General features: G+C 46.4%; 1 protein-coding gene across 1 annotated transcript in view; it reads right to left on the bottom strand.

The window, feature by feature from the left end:
* Nucleotides 1-18,843, bottom strand: part of Kcnq3 (potassium voltage-gated channel subfamily Q member 3) — a 264,433-nt gene extending 245,590 nt beyond the window's left edge. The window contains exon 1 of the mRNA XM_075960899.1: nt 18,257-18,843. Coding sequence (XP_075817014.1) covers nt 18,257-18,645 — 389 coding nt within the window. The 5' untranslated portion in view covers nt 18,646-18,843. The remainder of the gene's footprint in view (nt 1-18,256) is intronic.
* Between the last annotated feature and the right edge of the window lie 3,070 nt (nt 18,844-21,913).

Raw genomic sequence — 21,913 nt, 5'->3', positions numbered from 1 at the left:
TGGCTTGTGCACCCGTGTTCACAGCAATACAGCGCATGGAGGCCAGTCCGCTAATGGAGTAATGTGGATCGTTACACTGGCATTAAAAGGGGCATTTTGATGTGCACCACAGAAAGGTTGAATTAATCTGAGAGCACTATGTTAAGCCAGTCACAAAGGCATTTAACACCAGGTAACAGCACTCATACACTGTGGCAGCCTCCATGTGAAATGTCCTCCACTCCACAGACTCATGTGTTTAAACACTTGGTCCTCAGAGGAGAGTGTGCCTTGAGGTGAGGCACAGTTGGAGGAAGTGAGTCACCCTACCAGGCCATGAGGCTCCTTAGCCCACCTAACTTCCTATCTGGTCTCTGCTCCTTGACTTCTCATGCTTTTGACACCATGCCTTCCCCAAGAGAATGGCTATACCGTCAAATCACAACCCAATGTAAACCTTGCTTCCTTAAGTCACCTTTTGCTAGGTAATTGAGCCCATCAATAATGAACGGTGACTGACATATATGTAGTGATTGCAGCATTTAAAAGCCCAAAGACAAAAATAAAAGTAGAATGGAGAGACTAGAGACTGAGATGAGGTGACAACGAGGGTCACTGTTTAATGCATGGAGTTTGTTTTTTTGTAGGATTAAGACTGAAGGGTTTCCGTATGTGGATGGTGGTAAGAGCTCATGGCAATGTATCCTTGGGGTCTGTCTGACTTTTTCTGTTGCTGAGATAAAAATGCACCAACTTAGGAAGAAAGGAATTATTCTGGCCCTCAGTTCAAAAGGTAAAGCCCATTCTGATGGGGAACACATAGTGGTAGGAGCTTGTGTCGGCTGATCACATGGCACCCACAGTCAGGAAGCAGAGAGAGGATGCCAGGGCTCATCTTGCTTTCTCCTTTTTATTCTGAAGCTATAGACTGCAGGATGGTACTGCCCACAGGTAAGGTGAATCTTCCCATGATGTGGGAGTGTCATATATCAATCTGTTGATTTCATTGGTTAAGCAATAAAGAAACTGCTTGGCCCTCATAGGTTAAAACATAGGTGGGAGGAGTAAACAGAACAGAATGCTGGGAGAAAGAGGAAGTGAGCTCAGAGACGCCATGCTCCCCCCTCCCGGGCAGACACCCGATGAAGCTCCAACCCAGGATGGACGTAGGCTAGAATCTTCCCGGTAAGCGCACCTAGCAGTGCTATGCAGATGATTAGAAACGGGCTAAATTAATATGTGAGAATTAGCCTAGAAGAGGCTAGATAGAAATGGGCCAAACAGTGTTTAAAAGAATACAATGTCCATGTAATTATTTCGTGGCATAAGCTAGCCAGGCGGCCGGGGTGCTGCGGATGCAGCCCCGCCGCTCATATTACTACATTCCCACACCAGCTAACCCAGCCAAGATAGTCCTTCACAGACATGCAGACATGCCCAGATCACAGACATTCTAGATCTTGTCAAATTGATAGCCACTTTTAACCATCACAGCATCAATGAACTGCAGACATAGAAAAGGCTAAATGACATATTGTTTATATATCTTACTACAATTTACAAAGCACAATATGGAAAAGGGGAGGCTAGGCTTCTGCCCAAAAGATGCTCTCTGATCTCTGTTTGAATCCTGGGTCCTTCATGTTTCCTTATATCACTAAGTAGGAAAAACTGGGGCACACATTTTTCTTTTATTCACTGGCACCATCTCCAAAGCCACCCTATGTTTGGGTAATATTGATTTCCCCATCATACTGATCATGAAACTAAAATCCAGAGAACTGAAACAACTCCTCCGTGGTCACACAGCTAGACACAAGCCTCCTCCCGTCTTTCTACTGCCTTTTCATCTCCGCCCCAGCTTCCACAGTTAGCCTTCTTTTCTGAAACACCTGTCATGTTTGCAATCTCATCCTTGATACCACCCCCCACCAAACAAAAGGGCACTGGCTCCTGAAGCAGAGAACACCCTAAGAGGGGGTGAGTCCTGTCCATGCGCCAGTAACAGCAGCAGCAGCATTTCAGAATGCTCTTCTCCCTTTTCTAGGTGACAGCAGCAAAGTTCCCAGCTCTATTTGTTTCATGCGGTGACACTAATTAATGTTCCAAACACCAGGTCCTGGGAATTGAGGTGTGTTTAAACATGCACGCATGCGTACTTGTGCCTGTGGTCTGCGTTGTATATGCATGTCCTTCCTTCAACTTTTGTGTGCATGTGTGTGTGTGTCTGTCTGTCTGTTATGTTCCTGAGTGTGAAGGTTCACGTGTATGCATGTATTTGTGTGTGTGTGTGTGTGTGTGTGCACTAAAACTTTGGAGGCTGTTCCTCAAACCTTACACAATTTATTTTGAAGCAAGCTGTTTCCGTGGACTGGAACACTCCAAATAGACAAGCAAGCCCCAAGTAGTCTCTTGTTTCTACTTCCCCAGTGCTAGAGTTGCAAATATACACTACCACACTCAGCTTTGTGCTTTTCTTTTTTTCTCTGTATACGCATTAGGGTGGTGGTTTGAATAGAATGCCCCCCCCCTAAGGTTCATATATTTGAATGCTTAGTCACCACATAGTGGCACTATTTGAGAAGGATTAAGAGGTATGGCCTTGTTGGAATACATGTGACCTTCTTGGAGAGGAAAGAAGCATGTCAATAAGAGTGAGCTTTGAAGTTTTAAAAGCCCATGCCACGCTCAATATGTCTCTCCTTCTACCTGCTGCTATGTTCCCTACCATGATAGTAAATTAAACTTCTGAAACTGTATGGAAGCCCCCAGTTAAATGCTGTCTTTTCAAAAATTGCCTTGGTCATGGCATCTCCTCACAGCAACTGAACAGTGACTAGTACAGGTGGTGTGTGTATTCATGTTCACGTGTATGGGAATGTGTGTATGGGTGTGTATACCTATGTTCATGTTATGTTTACATGTGCATGGAAATGCAATTTCTCATGCATGCATGTGTGACCCAAGGTTGATATCCTGTGTCTTCCTCAGTCATTATCCAACTTCTATATGGAGGAAGGTTCTCTCACTAAACCCAGAGCTCAGCTTTCTGTCTAGTCTGGCTTCTCCATGACTCTGCCTCCCACAGTATGGGATTCCATACAGTCTGCCACTCCCACCTGGCTGAAACATGTTCTCATGTTTGCAAAGGGAGCACTTTATCCAACGAGCTGGCTCCTCAGCCCAGCCCAGCATTTGCTCACAGGTGTCCTGGGGACTGCACTCGGTTTCTCATCTGGTCAACGAAGCCATCTCCCATCCGACGCTTCCAACTCTTTAAATGACAATGTCTATGGGAGGTTTTTCCTGAGCCAAATTATTTATAGTTCAAAACACAATTTAGATTTTTCTTGAAGTCACAAAAAAAAAAAACCCTGCAAAATTCCTACATATGGTCAACCTTCAGCCTCCCACATATGCCACTGTTCTGAATCTTCACCCTCCATATGAACCATACTGTTAAGGCCCGGAGGGAGCTTCATTATAAATGAGGCTAAGAAAGAGAGAGATAGGAGAGACAGTTGTCATGAAGAGGGATGGCGAGAGGAGGCCAGAGGAGACCTTCAGAGAATAGCTTCAGGGCAATCTTCCAAGTAGTTTTCTTGAGGAGTCTTCAGAACAAGGAAAGATCTTACTTTCTTATAGATTTTTTAGCATTGGTGGGAAGTTTTACACCATGTGGTTTTGTTGAATACACTGGTGTGAGACAAAGAACATGGAAAGAACCAGCTACTTCTTAAGACCATAGGGGCTGACACAGACCACAGCAGAGACAGTTATAAGAAGACATGGCCAGCTTCCAGCTGCTGTATCTGGCCTAAGGGAGAAGGCCTGTATTATAAACACAAATTATAGAGAACACCCACGTAACCTGCACTCAGCTACCTTTATTAATGGCATCTCATGTTAGCAAGAAATATTGTTATAATTGATGGATATCAATATTCAGGAGTAATTATTAACTAACATCCATATTTTACTCAAATGACCATGTTTTTTCTCCATTACCTTCTTTTTCTCTCCCTATCCCATCAAGAACATAACATTCAATTGTCTCATTCCTGGAAGCAGCTCAAGGCTCGCTATGATTGTCTCTCTTTCCTCGTTTAGGTAACCATGACTGTTTTGTGACCGTGGGTGGATGTGTCTCTTTTGGGGTTTTTATACCCACTCCCAGAGGTTAAACTAGGGTGTGGGCTTTAGGAAGAGAACTCTGAGCATACTGTCTTTTTTGTTCCATCACGTCAAGGGTGACTTGACGTGATGTAACATGACTGGCTACAGGGGAGGCTATGCTGAATCATTTGGCTGGGGATTAAGCTTCTCCTCTTCACATTTTTTTAAATTTTGTTTTCAAAACAGAGTTTCTCTGTGTAACTGCCTTGGATGTCCTGAAACTCACGTTACAGACTAGGCTATCCTCAAGCTCTCAGAGATCCACCTGGCTCTGCCTCCCAGATGCTGGAGTTAAGACGTGCAGCACCATGCCGGGCTCCACTCCATCTTTTAATACCCTCCTTTCTATATCTACTGTTTGGAAGGAAGACACCATATACCATCTGCGTTGTATTTCTCTGGGGACAAAGAACCACAGAAACAAACAGAATTCCTCTGAGAAGCCCTGTTTCTCTTCCCTGGTCTATCCATTTGATCACTTCATTGTGACAGCACACACCTACAGATATTGATTTTTAACCTGTGGTCAGGCTCTCATGTTAGTATGGATTCATAGATATTTATTTTATCCTGCGGTCCTTTTGCGTCTCAAATTGCTCTGGCGTTTGATCATGGGAGCTCTTTTTCATTTGGCCTCAGAGTCCTCTGGCACATTACCAACAACGTGGGATTTTTAAAGAGCAGATTTCACTCTCTGGCTATGCAGGATGCCTGAGGCCACTCTTGCATATGTCCTGCACATACCTTATAGCTAGACATTTCTATAAGAGTCCATTGCCTTCTCTTGCACAACGGTATTAGACTTCAAGACCTAGGTGCTCCAAATACTGTCTCCAAGGGTTTAAGTAGTCAGGCTTTCTCAAAGCACAAGGAAATGTACCTAGCCCATGTGCACATGTGTACTTAAATCATTCATACACAGCCATCCATACTAAAAACAAGCTTATATGCTTGTTATGCATAGCTTCGATTCTAATCCTTGCAGCACAGATATTCGAGACTTCTCTTCATTTTTGAGTATGACAGTGAACCCAGCTCCACCATTCCAATCTTTCATTTAATTGCTACTCTTTGTGGATGGCAGTTCTACCCAAATGCAGGAAGTCACATACCCAACACTGCAGTACTATGTATAATCGCTTCACCACCAGAAGAATCATCTGTACTTCATTCATTCATTCATTCATTCATTCATTCATTCCGCCTCATCCCTTCCCTTCTAACTCCTGGTAATCACTAGTTTTTTCTCATAGCCATAGCTTTGGTTTATCAAAAGTGTCAGATGATTGAAATCACACAGGATGTCACCCTTCCAGATTAGCCTTTGTCACTTAACATTATGCAGTGCAAGCAAGGTTCATCCGTGACGTCACAGCTCATTTATTTCCTTCTCTGTATCTGTTCCTGGTGCTGATGAAAGAAAATCCTGGAGACAACATTTCTGTTAATTATGAAAAATACTTCGATAAAAGTCTTCAGGAAGGATTTGGTTTGGATCTAAAACTTCAGATGAGGAAACACCCAGGATAGTAACTACTGTGGTGAGCTTACCTTCAGCTCTGGAGGAAACTCTCTTTCCTGGTGTCTCTCAGTTTTTCATCCCCACCAGCATGAACTTAGTAGTTCCACTGCTTCACATCTTTGTCAACACTTGCATTTGTCATTATGGCCTTTAGCCACACTCATCATAACCTGTCACTACTGCTTTAATTTTCAATCTCCCAGTGAAATCACATTGGGCATCATTTCATATACATGTCTGCCGCCTGTCTATTACCTAGAGTGAGCTGTCTGGTTTAGGTGTTTTGTCTGTTTTTAATAGCTGTTTTCTATTGCAGACTTTTAAGGGTTTGGGGTTTTTTTCATTGTTGCTTTTGTTCACCTAAGTCAACATCCGATCTGTTTTTCACTTATTTCTTCCAACAAAATTTGTTGCTTTTGAATTTCACCAATCCTGGCTTGTTTGGGACTTCAGCAATCATAGATGTGTTTTACAAATACTTCACCTACTAGACTTTGCCTTCTAATTCTCTCCACAGTGTCTATCCCCCATTAACTTCCACAATGTCTCCTTTGCTAATCAGCAAAGTAGAAAGCTATAATGTTTGGCTCTAACAGCATCATGGTCTTAACTAGTATTGACCTTGGAGATGCACTAAGAGCCACTGGTCTGCCCATTTGGCTGATGTCACCTATGGAATTATGTTTCAACTATAAAACAGCTGCCAAAGTCATTAGGCAGTGAGTGAGAGAAGACAGGAGCTGGGAGAGGGGACAGGATGGGAGCTCAGAACCTCTGAGCCCAGGATTGTCCCTGCATTCAAAATGTCTGAGGCCACATCCTGAGAACTACAATTTTTTCTGGCTCTTACTGTCCTCCATGGTAAAACAAGGGCTATTCCTAAATGTCTGATAATACCATTACAGGGATCAAATGTCAGTGTTTTAAATGGCTTACCTAGCAACCAGGGTAGAGCAGATTAATTTTTAAAGGCAGTGGGGTGGGGAGGGGAGTCCTATTATGGTTATTACCTGGAAATTGAAGTTTTCTCCCTCCCTCCCTCCTTCCCTCTTTTTCAACTCCTCCACACATCCACCCACCCATGCCTACATATACATCATGTGTGAATAGGTGTGCCTGGCTCAGCTCACACAGTTTTAGTATCTGGAGAAGACACAAGAACTGTGTGAGATTGCTGTAATTTGGAAGATATTATTTAGTATTAACTGAGTTCCTATTATGTGCCAGGCTCTGTGTTCATTTGGAACAGCCTGTTCCGGCGGAGAACTAAGGCGCATGGGGAAAATGCATAAAACACAATGGTGAATACAAAGGGAGACAGGGCAAGCACCAAAAAGCATTTGGAACGGGAAGAGCAGTCCATGAAAACAAAGGAGAAAAACGTCTGGAGAAAGAAGGCTACTAGAACAAAAGTGGAGTAGGACCTTGTAGTCCTTACTCCAGTCGAGTCAAAACTGACCCGCAATCCTGGCAGCCAAAGCAAAAAGGCAAACAAGTATTCTACAAAAAAAAAAAATCTGTTTTATTTCCATTTTAACTCAAAGAAAAAAATCTTCTTGTATTTCAATAAAAAGGATATGTGTGTGTACACACATGTCACAGTGTGTGAGTGTGTGTGTGTGTGAGTGTGTGTGTGTGTGTGTGTGTGTATAAGTGTTGGTCCTCACCTTACACCTTGTTTGAGAGTCTCCTGTTTACCACTGTGTATTCCAGGTAAGCTGGCCAGAAGGCTTCTGGGAATCTCTTGTCTCCTCCCATCTCAGAATTACAGACACGCTACCACATCTGGCTTTACAAGGGTTCTGGGGATCCTAATTTGATCTCTCATGTTGACACTGAAAGTACTGTTCCCACTGAGCCCTCCCCTCAGCTCCCAAAACACATTTCTAATGAAATAAACATCACTGCCATTCATTCAGGGAAAGTCGCCAATTAATCACTCAAGTGAAGCTAGAACCTTGTAGTCGCCTCTTCTGCTTCTTAAAGCGCAGCCTACTGCGTGTCTGTAAGTTAATCCAGCTGTATAAACTCAGCCCCAGGAGCCAGGGAGAAGGCCCAAGGAGCAACACTCCTTCAGCCAAGTCCAATGGCTTGAGTTCAAGCATCAGGACTCAAACAGTGTAAAGACAGAACTGACTCTGTCACTCACACACACACACACACACACACACACACACACGAAATAAATGAATAAAAATGTGATTAACTCAGTAGTCCTGAGCCACCTAAGGAGGTCTGGTTAGGACAAGTGTTTCTTTCAAGCACCTCTGAGTCCTTAGGAAACATGAACCAACAGTAGAATCCTCGCAAACCTCTGTTTCCTTCTCGATGTAAATTGCCTCGATGGAAGAAAATCCAAATCTGTGTAGTCTAACAGAAATGTATCCTACATGGAAAGTAACCCTTACAGTAGAAAAAAGTTGAATTTTGACTTCACCAGTGCTTTTATTCACCAAAACTATGCCTTAGCAGATTCTGGCAAGAATAGGAAAATGATGGCCATTCATAGAACCCTTATCCTACTAAGTCCACCCAAGGCTTTGAACTGCATGAGCCCATAGTGTAAGGAATCTGCTTTTGGCTGGCTAGTGGTTTATTCAGGGGTACTGGGCTAAACCAGCACACAGCCAGAATTCAAATCCAATGTTTATTTATGACATGTCAGCTCTGAAACTGGCTCCGCACAGCTCTCAAGACTGACATCGTGTCTGTGTACGCAGCAAGACTGAGGACGTGGTGTGCTGTGGGCTGCACTGGACTCTAAGAGGGGGAAAAAGGAAAGGTTTTTAGCATGCAGGATATAAACAGCTAAAATCGCAATCTACCTTTTTGAATAGTTCAACCCAGATTTCACAGGGTTCTAGGTATAAAACTCCACATCCCTTAATGTCACTTTTAACTTTCACAAGGCAAACCCAGACTTTGGAAATATGAAGATGGTCACAGTCGGCTAATGATTATCAACCAAGCCAGCAATCAACACTGAGTAGCCAGAGAGCCTAGCTCCAAGCCTGAGGAGAAGATTCAAAGGTTTATGATTTTCCCATGAATTTCCTCACAAGCCAAAGAGAGTGTTCTTGATACCAAAGAAGAATTCAAGGAGAAATCCAATGTTTCCTTTAGCAGCCCTGAACTATGAAGGGGACTGTAGTTACATCGGTGCCAGTGTTTAGGCAAAGGAGAGAAGTGCCCGTCTCTCAATTCATACCCAGGATCCTGTTATCTTCTCAAGAAAGAATGCGCAAACACAATCTGAGCCACTAATGTATTCCATGTTATAAATTAATAAGACATTTCATTTTCTGAAAATATCACAAGGCCATTCAGAACCACACTTGTTCAAACGTCTCTTCTGCTTCATCTGAGGAAAAGTAGCCGTGTATGGACATCACAGACCCCAACCAGGGATGACTTCTTACCCCAGCGAAGCCATGCAGGGGCCAGCCTTCGTGGTGCTTTTGAGAACTATTTGCCGTGGCCTTCGGGAAGAGCGTTGGCTACCCTAAGACACCTGGCAGCAAATCCACATATTTGAAGATACTTTTAATTCTCACCCTCTTTTTCCCTCCTGAATGATGATGCTAAATGAAACATTAATGAAGGAAAATAAAAACACCACAGAACAATCATGGCCCTCAAGTCTCCAAACTTCCTTGACTCAAGAACCACAGAGAAATCAGCCCTCTCTGTGAAGGAGGAGTCCCAAGACAACAATCTTCCTTTAGGAGCCAAGCCCAGAGCAGCCTGTCATGTCCCTTCCAGCACCTGCCAGACATGGCGTCTGAAGAAAACAACATGAACATCGGCTGAGCATTTCTGACCAAGCGATTTGGCCTTACCTCAGCCCTAAGCTGGGTGGAGTTCAAGGGTCATCCTGGACAGATGTACACAGCCTCCCCAAGTCAGCAAGAGACTGAGCCTCAGCATACCCAGGGCAATGTACTTCTTGGCGTATACATTTTCCTGCTTCTGCCTTCCTCCCTGATTTCACCCTTTCCCCAGTTTTGCTCATTGAATTTGTCAGACTTTAAGCATGTGACAGATCCCTGTGACAGTTCAGAAGATGGAACAATGTGACTTGTGATTTCAGAGGTTCGAGGCCACAGTCATCTGTGACTTTGGGCCTGAGGTGAGACAGAACATTGTGATAGCAAGACTGAGGACCTGGTGTCAAGTCAGGAAGAAAAGAGACAAGAGGAGATGGCAAGACAATAGTTGAAAGTCCCACCCCGGTGACCTACTTCCTTCAGTAGAACCCCAAATGAAAGCTTCCACCACCTTCCAAAATAGCATCGCTTGCTGAGGATTCATGAGCCTATTGGGGACACTTCATAATCAAACCGGCATACCCCTTTCTCCATTTGTCCTTGGATTGGCTTCCTAAATCACACCTTCCCCACAGGGACACCATGAGCTCTGAGAAGAAAAGGGTGACTCTTGACTCTTGGAGGGTGGAGAAAGAGAAGAAAGGTCTCTTTGTATCTCTCAAGCACAGAGACACTATTCATAAAGACAGGCACAATGTGGCTGTCCTACCATAATTTCAGGGAGGAAAGGAATTGGAAAGAATCCATCTAAAAGGAATTCACAATGGAGAGAGGGCAACTGAGCTCCAGTAATCACTAAGTTTTCCTCCAGTGGGTTTCTGGGAACAACCCAGCGCCCACATCAGCATGAGGCAGAGAGCTATCACCACTGCCTCCTTTGACTCCATCTACAACCAAGAAAACAGAGGATACTTTTTCTATTTTCCAAAGTGGAAACTGAGACTATTAACAGAAAAATGAGACTTCCTAGAGACTACAGAGTAAATCATTGGGAGACTCAAGCTCAGAGTTTCCTGATGGCTGGCCCAGTCCCCTGGGTTTCTAGGCACACCTTAAGAAAACCATCTAGGGGGTGTACTCAGGGCCGAGAAATCACCACAGAAGTGTTATCAGCTGTCCCTAACGTCAATAAGTCAAGTCTCCTTGAAAGGAACAGATAGATAGTATCAACCCAGGGATGACTTGAGTAGGAACCAAGTTGTCACTATTACGATAGTTTCAAATGCCGCAACAGGGACCACAGACTATTTAAAAGGACTCTTGTAGAGTGCTGGGTTAGAAGAAAGAGAGAGGAGGGTATCAGTCATAGGCTGTCAGCAGGAAGAGCGGTCCTCTTCAATAAGGGGTCATCTGAAGCCATGTACATGCATTCAGTCACTGGCCCGCAGCTGCCTTACTTACTCATTCATAAAACAACACAAGAATGAAAAAGAAAGCAAGCCCTGCTTGCTCTCGAAAAAACACATTAAGAGCAAATAGTCTTTCTGTGGAAAAACGGAAGACCTCATCAGAGAGAACGGCACTTCGGGTGGGATTTGAGTTTTCTCACAAGACAGCGGCAAAGCCAGAGGAAGAAGGCTTTAGTAAGAACCCTCCAAGGGTGACCACCTTGGAAAGGAACAGCAGAGAAAGCTGTGTTCTAGTTTGCTTGTCTGCTGCTATGATAAAACACTAACCAAAGAAACTCTGGGAGGAAAATGGTTGCTTCATCTTACTTTTTAGAGTCCATTGAGGGAAGTCAGCTCTGTTGTTTGTTTGTTTGATGAGACAGCTAATTTAACTGGCATCATTGAGAGGAAAAGCCTCTGTAACTGATCCATGTAGGATGAAATTAAGTGAAAACCGGAGACTGGGGTTTGAGGAAAAGGGACAGAGACGCATGACTGGATGCGTGTTTTCCCATTAGGACAGAGCTCGGGATGCTAAGTCTTATTATGTAAGATTTCACGCCAGATGTCCAAGAAGACAACATAAACAAATGAGCCTAAACCCCAGTGACAAGTTGACAAAGAAGCCCTCAGTTTGTCAGCTCCTCTAGCACAACTCTGGCTCCAAAAAAACCAGATCCAGGGCATCTGTGAAGAGTACCTGCTCTTAGTGTCATGGTGACTAAGCCCGTAAGTGGGTTACCCTGACCCTGAGCAAATGGTGGTACAACCCAGGATGTGATATTAAGAACTATAAAAATGAAGTGATGATGTGCTGGTATTAATACCCAAGTTGGCTACCTTACAATATGGCTGTGCTCTCACGGATTTCGGATGATTTAATTTGCCTCTTGATAAAGGAGGAGAGAGAAGGGAAAGGAAAGTCACCAGTCCTAGGTCTTGAGGAAGCCAACAGCAGAGCATGGGGTGCTCTGTAAATTAACTGCATAAGGAATTATTCATTATCCACAAATTACATCTAGAATCAACCCTGTTCTTGGCTCATCAGGCAATTTGTTCTCTGAAGAAAACATTACAAAATCTTCAAATCCTTCTGTGACTGAATGAATAGTCCCATCCCACAAGGCTACAATTTTGTGATGTTATGGCCAGCAGGTCTGGTGTTAAAACTTCATGGTCCATGTGGTGGTATTAAGAGGTGGGGACCTCCAGAAATGATGTCATAAAAGTCCCCTCTACACTGCCGCCTTGTCAAGTAAGAGTCATACCCTTATAAGAGAAACTTTGTGTGTTTGGTCCTTTTACCCTTCCATTGCTGCCAGTGAGGGCAAGGTGTTTCTCCATAGCTTCAAGACATCATCTTGGAAGCAGAGACAAAATCTTCACTAGGAAACTGTCACCATGGGGAGGGGGAGTCCAAAAACCCCAGCCTCTAGAATTCTGAGAATCATGTTCCTTTCTGTAGAAACTGCCCAAACTATTTTGGGCCCCTGTCTCCAAAGACGAAATCCTGCAACTCAACTACACCAACAGTCACAAAAACTGGCATGTGTGGAAAGTTCAGTTTAAGCATCCTTGAAACAAGCAAACAAGTACACCAAGCTGCTGTGCCTTTTGCATCGCATTTCTGCCATCATAGCACAAAACCTGATGCTGAGAATTGTGACATGTTCACACACAGAATGCAGGGATCTAAGAAAACCCATTCAGCTGACCAAAGATTCTCAGCTTGGCATCAAAGACTCAACCAAAGAAGATGCCTTCAATAGTAAGTACATGCTCATATGCTTGTGCTGATGTGTTTTTTTTCATTTGAAAGTATTTTAATTTTTTTTTAAATTCAAAAGGTAACACAAAACACCCATATGTTCTCTTTACTGGAATATTCACACAGCAAATTACATCAGGAGAAGAGGATAGAGTAAATTGTATGTCATCAAGCACAAGCTTATTAACTTCAGTTTAGGTGGAGCTTATCAGAGTTCTCACTCCAGGTGCCATCGCTCCTGGGTGGTTAACAAATGTGGCAAAGCTTGGAAGGTCTGGGCATTCCCCGTGGCTTCCCATGGGAATGTAGATTGAAATCGCTGGTGCAAAGTGAAGATGTTTCGGTTCTCTTCCATACAACTATGACACAGTGGACACAGGCCTAGCCACACCCAGACTAAGACTCCTATGTGACTCAAGCTCTAGCGGTCCAGTGCCTCCACTAGCATGGACCAGGGATATAGTTTCTTTTCTTTTCTTTTCTTTTTTTTTTTTTTTTTTGATTTTCGAGACAGGGTTTCTCCGTAGCTTTTTTGGTTCCTGTCCTGGAACTAGCTCTTCTAGACCAGGCTGGCCTTGAACTCACAGAGATCCGCCTTCCTCTGCCTCCTGAGTGCTGGGATTAAAGGCGTGCACCACCACCGCCCGGCTCAGGGATGTAGTTTCTTAGAGACTCCGAGTCATTTGTCAAAGCAAGGCTCTGCTCCCCATCCCTGCCACCACAAGCCCCAATGGACGTGGGCTCATCACTTAGACAATGAGGCAACATGCTTGTGCAGATCACTAACCTCCTACTGCCTAGAGATAAGATACCATGAGCTAGTCCAGATGCCCCTAAGCTGGAGCTGACCTTCATTCCCCCTCCCCCAAAGACTAGCTTTTCCTAAGAGCTTCCAAAAGAGGCAGGCAGCCAACAGTTCTACCCAGATATGATGCCTGTGAACCACATCAACAACCAGGATGGCACAAAGCCCTACAGGTGCAGGAGCGGCACACACACCTTGGCGGTGACCAACTAGTCTCTAATCGGACTTGACTCACTCAATAAGAGGGATACCACGCCTAGTAATGGTTACCTAACCAGTGCTAGTGAAGCCGCAGTTATTGGAGGAGAATCTACATCACGATTTTACTAAACCAGCACAGTCACTTAGGAACAATCTTTTGTCTTTATACTCACAGTAAGTCTTTACCTCTTATCAAGGAAACTTCTCTGTGCAAAAGATGGAGATCACAGTACAGAAAGCCACAACAAAGCCATATGGAGACATGGGGAGTACAGTGCGAATGGATGCATCTTTAAACCTTCCCACACCTAATGCTCAGGGAGCCCTGTGGAGGAGGGTGTGAAAAGATTGCAGGAGTCAGACGGTTAAGGGCTTTGCTGTGAGACTGTCTTCTAGTAGCCTCAGAAGATATACTTGTAAAGTCTCACCAAGATGACCACCCAAACATGAGCTGAACAAGGAGGACACCAACAGATGTGACAAACTAAATGGGGACAAGCCCATGAGGTCTCAAGCCCACACAAAGAACTAAAGGCAGCTGAGTAAAGCTAAGAACTGGAGAATAGTCCTCCCCAGGGAAGAGCATACCAATCGGTTCTCCAGTGCCAAATGGTCAGTCCTGAAAACATACAAAAAAGTAACACTATACAGACAAGGCAGGTTATATTTTGGAATACATATGTATATGCAAATACATATATAGATTCAATAACAATAGATGTAAAGAAGAGACCATAAATTTGAAGGAGAGCAGGAAGAGACGGAGAGTTTGGAAGGAGGAAAGAGAAAAGAAAAATACTATGATTAAAATACACTCTCAAAACTAAACAACAAAAAAATACTATGAGCTGTTGATACTATCACCTTACCTAGCCCCTTCATACTACCTAAGTAGCTTTAAAATGTCCTAAGAGGAGAGCCAGGAGGAAGGCAAGAAGGTGAGAAAATAAATATAAAAGTAAAGAGAGATTGTCATAAAGCAGATTGTGTTATGGAGAGGTGCAAACCAGTGGTAGATTAAACATAATCAAGAGGAGACACAAAAGAGAAAATACTTGTCAAATGCCAATATTTACATGGTTAGGTGGTTTTTTATTTGTTTGTTTTGTTTTGTTTTTTCTCAATCCTATGCCCCAGGTGAACTCTCCAGGCTAAGTCCACCAACCAGGCTGAGTCAATGGATCGAAGCAACTAGCCTTGCCTGCCAGATGCCTGAAGCCAGGCACCCTTAGAAAGCAGCAGCAGGTCTTTCTCCAGATCCTTCCTTTTGCATTTGCTAACAGGTGGCAAGGGACAGTACCCAGCTGGCTGCAAAGACATGGCTAGGGCAACAGTATGCCTTCAGAGTGCCAAGCCAGTACCAATGCCAAGATGAGGCCAGCATCTCTACTAACAGCACAGGACAATGACAGTGTCAAGAATGTATGACTTCAAAGTAGACTCCTATACAAAACCAACTGAATACAGAGACCCGAATGTTGACTTATTATATTCATAAATGCTAGCATAAGCTTGGAAACCATTCTTCAATGGGGCTGTACCACCATCCTCAGCTTCCAGGTTATTCCTACTTAGCTCCTGCAAAGCCATATATGCAAACTCAGAACTCAGCATGTTTTTTGTAATATCAACATTAGCCCAAAACAGAGCTGCAGTTAGCTTTTCCTAACGCCAAGCAAGAGTCCTACCTTGTTCACCCCTACCAAAGCCCAACGTTCCCAAGGACTATTCTCATTAAAACCCTGTGATGCTGACTTCAGCTGCTTACTGCTGTCGCCGTTATAACAGTTAAGCAGTTACAGCGAAGTCTTGATTAAATAGAATCCTGAGAGAATTCTGCCAGGCATCCACACAGCAAATGCTTACTTAGTAGCTACCATGGGTTCTACAGCCTCCTGTGGATTGAAGATGCTAAAAAAGAACAATACATTCCCCCTCCCCACACTCTCAAGTAGCTCTTGGCTCCTTAGGGCAGGCATACAAGCAAATCAACTCAAAGCAGTACACAAAATTCTACAGCTGGAGAAGACACAGGGGCAACTTGAGTCCAGCCAGATGTGAGTTTGGGAAAAGGTTTCTGGGAGTGGTGAAACCGGTTCTGAGCCACTGTAAAGGTAAACAGCTAGGAAAGACATAGGAAGCAAGTTGGGAGAGATGATTGATTTATACATTTCCTGTATTTTATCTTTATGACAGAGGAGAGAAAGATACTCACTTCATGGGCCTAGTTAACATACATGAGAAAGAGAACACACTAGACTGAGAGCCCATGGTCAACTTAATTTCTTGCTCCCCTCCTGCCATTAGACACAGGCTAGCACAGAATAATGGACACTTTAATGTCTGAATTTTAAACCCTGCAAAATCCTGAATCACCAATGAAGATTCAGCTGTGTTCCCTTGCCCGAGCTCCTCCTGAGCTTGAGGACGGATGTAAAATGCATCCATTTAGTAAGCTTGCCTGAGTGATAGGAGCTCAAATCCAGCCCAAGAGGAGTTCTCCTTTAAAGCATCAGATCCACATCAGAAGCCACAAATCCCAGCACCAACCCAACCCACCTCACATGTTCTTAACACTGTGCCTCCTATCAGATCCTATTAGGTTCTGATCAGATCCTATTAGGATTTCCTACGTAAGCTAGAAAAACAGATTACCAACAGTCCTGTGTTACCAATGGCCATTGAGTGCCCAGTGATGCTCAGTAAAATTGGGAGTCAGAATTGGGATCTGAGGCTATAGGCTTGGCACTTACAAACCTGTTTCTCAGAGATAAGCAATTCTACAGTAGTAACACTGTAACAAAATAACATTGTAGCTACATAGGCTTTAGCTAGTGTCTCTGAAAACTGGGCAAGGCAAGGCTGCAGGTGCCCACAGTTGGAAAAGGTGGGAGGAGAAAGAAGGAACGGCAAGCTTTAATGGAACCCCAGTTTCTAAAGCCATCATATACACACAGAACACATCTTTATGCAAAAGGACATGGGAGCTGCACTCAGATGTGTGCGGCCTTTTAAAAACTACATATACTCTATCACTTATTTCGCTTCCATTTGAACAAAGATGCTAGAGACCAAGGGACGAATGCAAGTTTAATCTAATTTCACTATGAAAGAACAACAAAGGTTAAGTTTTGGGTCAGATGCATCCCAACACCTGAAGCTACACAGGGATCAAAGGTTTGGCCAACTGGAATCCAAGTCCCTGGCAATGTGCTTCACCCTTCTTCCAGCTGCTTCCTGAGCTTTCAGGGATGCAGTCTTTTCAAGGCTTTTGTAACCTGGAAGAAACCTGTTGCACAAATCTGGGGCTCTGTGTGGACGCCCCCACCTGGTGGCCAAATCAGGGAAAGCGCTTCCAACCATAAAAGAGAGATGGGTACTTAGCAAACAGAAGACATTTCCCAACCTCTTCCCCTCTTTGTCAGTCAAGGGTCAACTGGAAGGAAACAGACTGCCTAAAATAGGAAGGGTCCAGGGTCAAGGTTATAGGCAATTTCCTGCCTAAACCCGGACAGCCATACAGCTCCTAAGCCAAAGCTAGGGTAGCAAGAAGCGCCCTGCCACATCCCAGATGTTCTGACAGTCAGAATTCCCGTCCTAGGTGGGGAATCCCTCAGCTAGGATCCTCTCTTCCTCCTTAAATACGGGTGTATTTTCTAGCCCCGAATCGGTACATCTGGAATTCCATTTTCCTTGTGGCCTGGCATTTTCCTCCTTTCTAACATGGAGATTATTTCTAGAGGAGTCCCTGGGGACAAACTTCCCACCAGGACTCTCAGGTGCCCAATGCAGTGATCCAGCCAAGCTGATAAGTGGGCAACCAATGAAGCTACGGAGATAGCAGAACCTAAACTATGGGATGTTGAACCCCGAAACATAGGGATGTTCCAGCCTTAAACAGCCTCACACCACCTCTGACTCTGCTAAACCTCAACCCCTTGGACTAAGGTTGGAAATCCCGCCCCTCTCCTATTCGATTCCTTTTCCTAACAGAACACAAAGAACTGCTTTGTGGCCTGTTCAAGTCCCCAGTTAGAGCAAAACCGAGTCCTTTTTGACATCAGCCTTGAGCCCTAGGAAGGGCAGCACACTCATGAAACACGCGCGTACACACACATACACACACACCACTATGGGCAGTGTGCACACTACAGTCCTCAACTCTGGGATATGCCATCTAAATTGAGTGACGATCGCAAGAGAAGCAAGCTAATAGCCCCAAGAAGAAATGGTGCTTATAGCACCGTTTTTGTCTTACTCAACTGCTACATTCATTAGAAAAATCATCTAATTCTTTTAAGCTTCCGTGTCAGCATCCCAGAAGGTACAACGCGCATCCGCGCGCACTCGCCAGTCCAAATTTCCAAGTCAGCTCGGGAAGCACGTTTGGTTCATTTAAACCCTGGTGTCCAAGGAGCTGCTCTCAGTCACACAGCCAAAAACCCTGCTGGTGCCCCGCGCCTACTCCCAACCCAAGCCAGAGAGTGCTTCTGAGTGACCAAACCACAAACACTTCCTCAGCTCCAGCCCTGGCCCCGAACCCCAAGGTGCACAACCGCCAAGGGGCGCCTCGAGCAGTCGGGTACTCACACGAGCGCGTGGTAGAGCAGCGCCCAGCCCCGCGGTCTCTCCAGGGCGTCGTAGATCAAAGTTTGGATGCGCCTGTACTTGGCGTTGTTCCTCTTGACTGGGCGGCTCAGGGGGGTCTTGGCCAGGAGCCCGATGCCCTGCGGGGTCCTCCGCTGCCCCTCTTCGCGGCCACCGCCCTCCAGCAGCAGGGTCCCGTCTTTGTCGGCCCCGGCCCCTAGCGCCAAGGTGACTTGCTCCACGTCTCCTGGCGCCAGCCCGACTTTCCGCTCCTCGTCGCCAGCCACAGCCGCGTCCCCTCCGGCAGGGTTAGCTGCCCCGCCGCCTCCGCCGCCCCCTTCGCCGCCGCCGCCGGCGGCCGCCCCCGCCGCCCTGCGAGCCTTGAGCCCCATCTGCCTCGCCCCCACCGGGCGCTTCGCCTTCTCCGCTGCTGCTGTGGGAAGAAGGGGCGCTTGGGGTGTGTGGACGAGGCGGCGGCGGAGGCTGCAAACCCGGGAACTCCAATGCCATGATCCGCGCGCCCCTCCCCGCCCACCCCCCCAAAAGCAGGCAAAGGCGGGCCTCCCGGGGGGTAGAGGAGGTCGGAAATGGAGTTAAGTGGTCACATCCCGAGCGGGCCCGCCGCGGGACCCCGAGGGGCACGGGGAGCCGGGATCCTCCGGGAGCCCGGCGAGGGCACGGGAGGCTGGCGCGGTGGCACTAGGGCGCGCGGCGGCGGGAGCCTGGCACCGAAGCTCCCGGGAGGTGGCGGCGGCGACGGCACCCGGGCCGGCGAGCCCGAGACAGCATCGCAGTTTATTTACAAGCCCTGTGCCAGCCGCCCTCCCGCCCGCCCGCCTGGCACACGCGCCGCCGCCTCCTCCCTCCTCCCCGCTCCCGCCCGCGCCCAGCCCGCCGCTCCAGCCCTAGCCCCGCTGCAGCGGCGGTAGCAGCAGCAGAAGCAGGCGCGCCTGGGCGGAGCGCTCACCACCCGCAGCGCTCTCTGGTTCCCTCCCTCCTTCGCAGGGGTGGGGCTCCAACGTTCCCGCCCCAGGGTTGCGGGAGGCCCAGGCAGTGCCTCGGCTCTCCCCGCAGCCCCCTACCCAAGCTAACCTTGGGGAACCGCATCGCCCGAGCTGAGCCTTCTACAGTTTGCTTCGGCTGGGTCGTAAATGCTGCGGCGTTGGCGCAGGAGCTCCCCAAACCAAGTGGGCGTTGGGATTTCCCCCTGGACAAGAGAAGAAAATAAAAGGGGGGTGGGTAGAGACTACTGTCGCTTTATGTTCAGCCTCCACCCTCCTCTACATCCTCTGCTTGTCTTTGGAGGTAAAATCCAAGTTGCAGGGTTAGGCAAGCAATGGCTCAATGGTGGCAATGTTGGTGTTCAAGGCTCATGGAGGTTACTGCTTGGCAGTCCCTTGGACGTGTAGGTATGCAGACAGCTGTGGAATGCGTGTAACACCGGGATCAGTACCCTAACTTCTGCTTGGCTCCTAACTCCTGCTGAAGGAGGAGGAAGTCAGTCGTGCCCTCTGACCCCATTAGGCTCCTTCCGAGAAATCAATGAACCTAAAGCAGTGACTTTGTCTTGTGACAGGGTACTGCTCTCCGCCCAAGGTTTGAAGCCCTTGTGCTCATAAAACTTGAGTGACAGAAGGCCAGAAGGAAAAGCAAATGTGAGTCCAATTATTTCTAGTGTGGAAACAGAGTCAGAGGAGGCAACGAGTCTGTGATTTGGAGAGTTGGTCCTGAAGACCCCGCTGAGGAGGGGACATTTTAAGGTGAGACACAAGTGAGAGCAGCTATGACAGTGTCCAGAAGAGCCTTTTAGACAGCAGTTTGGAAGAGAAGCATTCTTGTACTGAGGGCAGAGGAAACAATCTGGTCAGTCATCGGCAGCACTGGCAGAGGGCAAGCGCACCATCATCCATCACAGGCAGGTTAGGGGAGGCCCCCTGCTGCCCTTGGGTACCTGATTCCTTACTGCCAAGTCTCCTCTCATGATTGACAGGTGTGGTGAGGAGGACAGTAGAGCTGTAAGGTGGGAAGTCAGTTTACAAGGGAAAAAAAAAGCACGCACCTAAGAGAAGCTGAAGGGCCCAGGAGCGTGTGGAGTGGGGAAGAAGAGAGATCAGGGGAGGAGAGGAAGGGAGGAGTCTCCAGGAGATTATCTAGGATAAAAGTGTTAACTGTGTAGTATTGGCATAACAATAAGCTGCTTGTTGCCTCAGAATAAATTTCCTAGAAGCTGACTAGTATGCGAATGAGAACGAGACAAAAAACTGGAAAACTCAAGACAGGCGGCGGTGGCACACGCCTTTAATCCCAGCACTCACTCAGAGAGGCAGAGGCAGGTGGATTTCTGTGAGTTCGAGGCCAGCCTGGTCTACAGAGCAAGTTCCAGGACAGCCAAGGCTGTTCAGAGAAGTCTTGTCTAGAAAAAACAAAACAAAAAGAAAGAAAGAAAATTCGAAAATTTATGGCTATCCTCTCTTGCCCAGTCTGCCCGCGCACGGAGCCCTGCTCTCTGGGAACTCACCTCCCCACTCGGGGAGGGCCCGGTTAGGGCCGCGGGGGGGGGGGGGCAGTCTCAGACCTTCCCAGGGGCCGGGGAGTGACCAGCACTCAGCGCGTGGCCCACCGATGAGCTTCCTCCGCCTTACGGCTATCCTCAATAGAGAAAGATACTTATTGGTTACCTGGGGGCGGGGAGGGGTGGAGGCTGAAGCAGCCTCTGTGACCTGAACTGAGTTCACAGCAGGGTAACCCTGCTCCATTATAAGTAGATTAATGATCCACAGTGAGCTGGAGCATAGTAACAAGTCAACACACATTCTATAGAGAAAGGACCAAAGGAGTGGGGATTACCTGATTAGAAACATGCCCTCCCCAGACAGCAGCATGCTCCAGCCTACTATCTTGGGCCCTGCCCAGCCATCCCAGCCAGACACATATGGCTGTGCTGTAGAGAGGGACTGGGTGTATCTCCCAGAGGTCTCTGTGTTCAGATTTGATTCCCACTGTGAAGTATTCAGAAAGTAGAAAATGATGTTCATCAACTGCTAGTGCTTTGGATCCAATCAGAATTAGAAAGGACGACAGGGTGGGGTCACCATAATTGCATCCTGGTGGCTTTGTAAGAAGAGAGGAACCAGAACACACATAACACACATCTTCCCTTTCCCTTGTTGTGAGCTGCCCAGTGGCAATACCGGTCTTACTGCTTAAGAATGCTATGCCAAGATCCAGGCACTTGGGTATGAACAAGACCACAGCCCAAACAAACCTCTTCTCTTTGTAAGTCACCTAGTTTCATAGCCTTTCTGTCCCAATGCAATGTCAAACACCTACAAAACAATCTTCTCTTATTTAGAAGTATCTTTTTGAAAGTTGTTGCTTCTTCTCAATTCCTTCCTAATTTTTTTTGTGTCACCAACTAAAGCTATTGTATTTATCTTATCTCCTGGTGTTTGATTGCTATGGTTTTATTTTTGTGTGTCTTCCACGGATTCATGCACTTAATGCATGGTCCCCATTTGATGGCTGTATCTTAGGACTTCTGGAAATTTTAGGGGAAGGGAACACCTACCTGTAGGAAGTAAATCACTGGGGATGGCGTTCTTGGGCCTCCTGTCCATCACTCCTTCCTGTTCCTCTCTGTGCTTCCTGTCCACCATGGGG

The sequence above is a fragment of the Microtus pennsylvanicus genome, chromosome 2 (assembly GCF_037038515.1).
Source record: "Microtus pennsylvanicus isolate mMicPen1 chromosome 2, mMicPen1.hap1, whole genome shotgun sequence".
Lineage (NCBI taxonomy): Eukaryota > Metazoa > Chordata > Mammalia > Rodentia > Cricetidae > Microtus > Microtus pennsylvanicus.
Note: the sequence above shows the minus strand (reverse complement) of the source record. Positions and strands in the feature narration are given on the sequence as shown.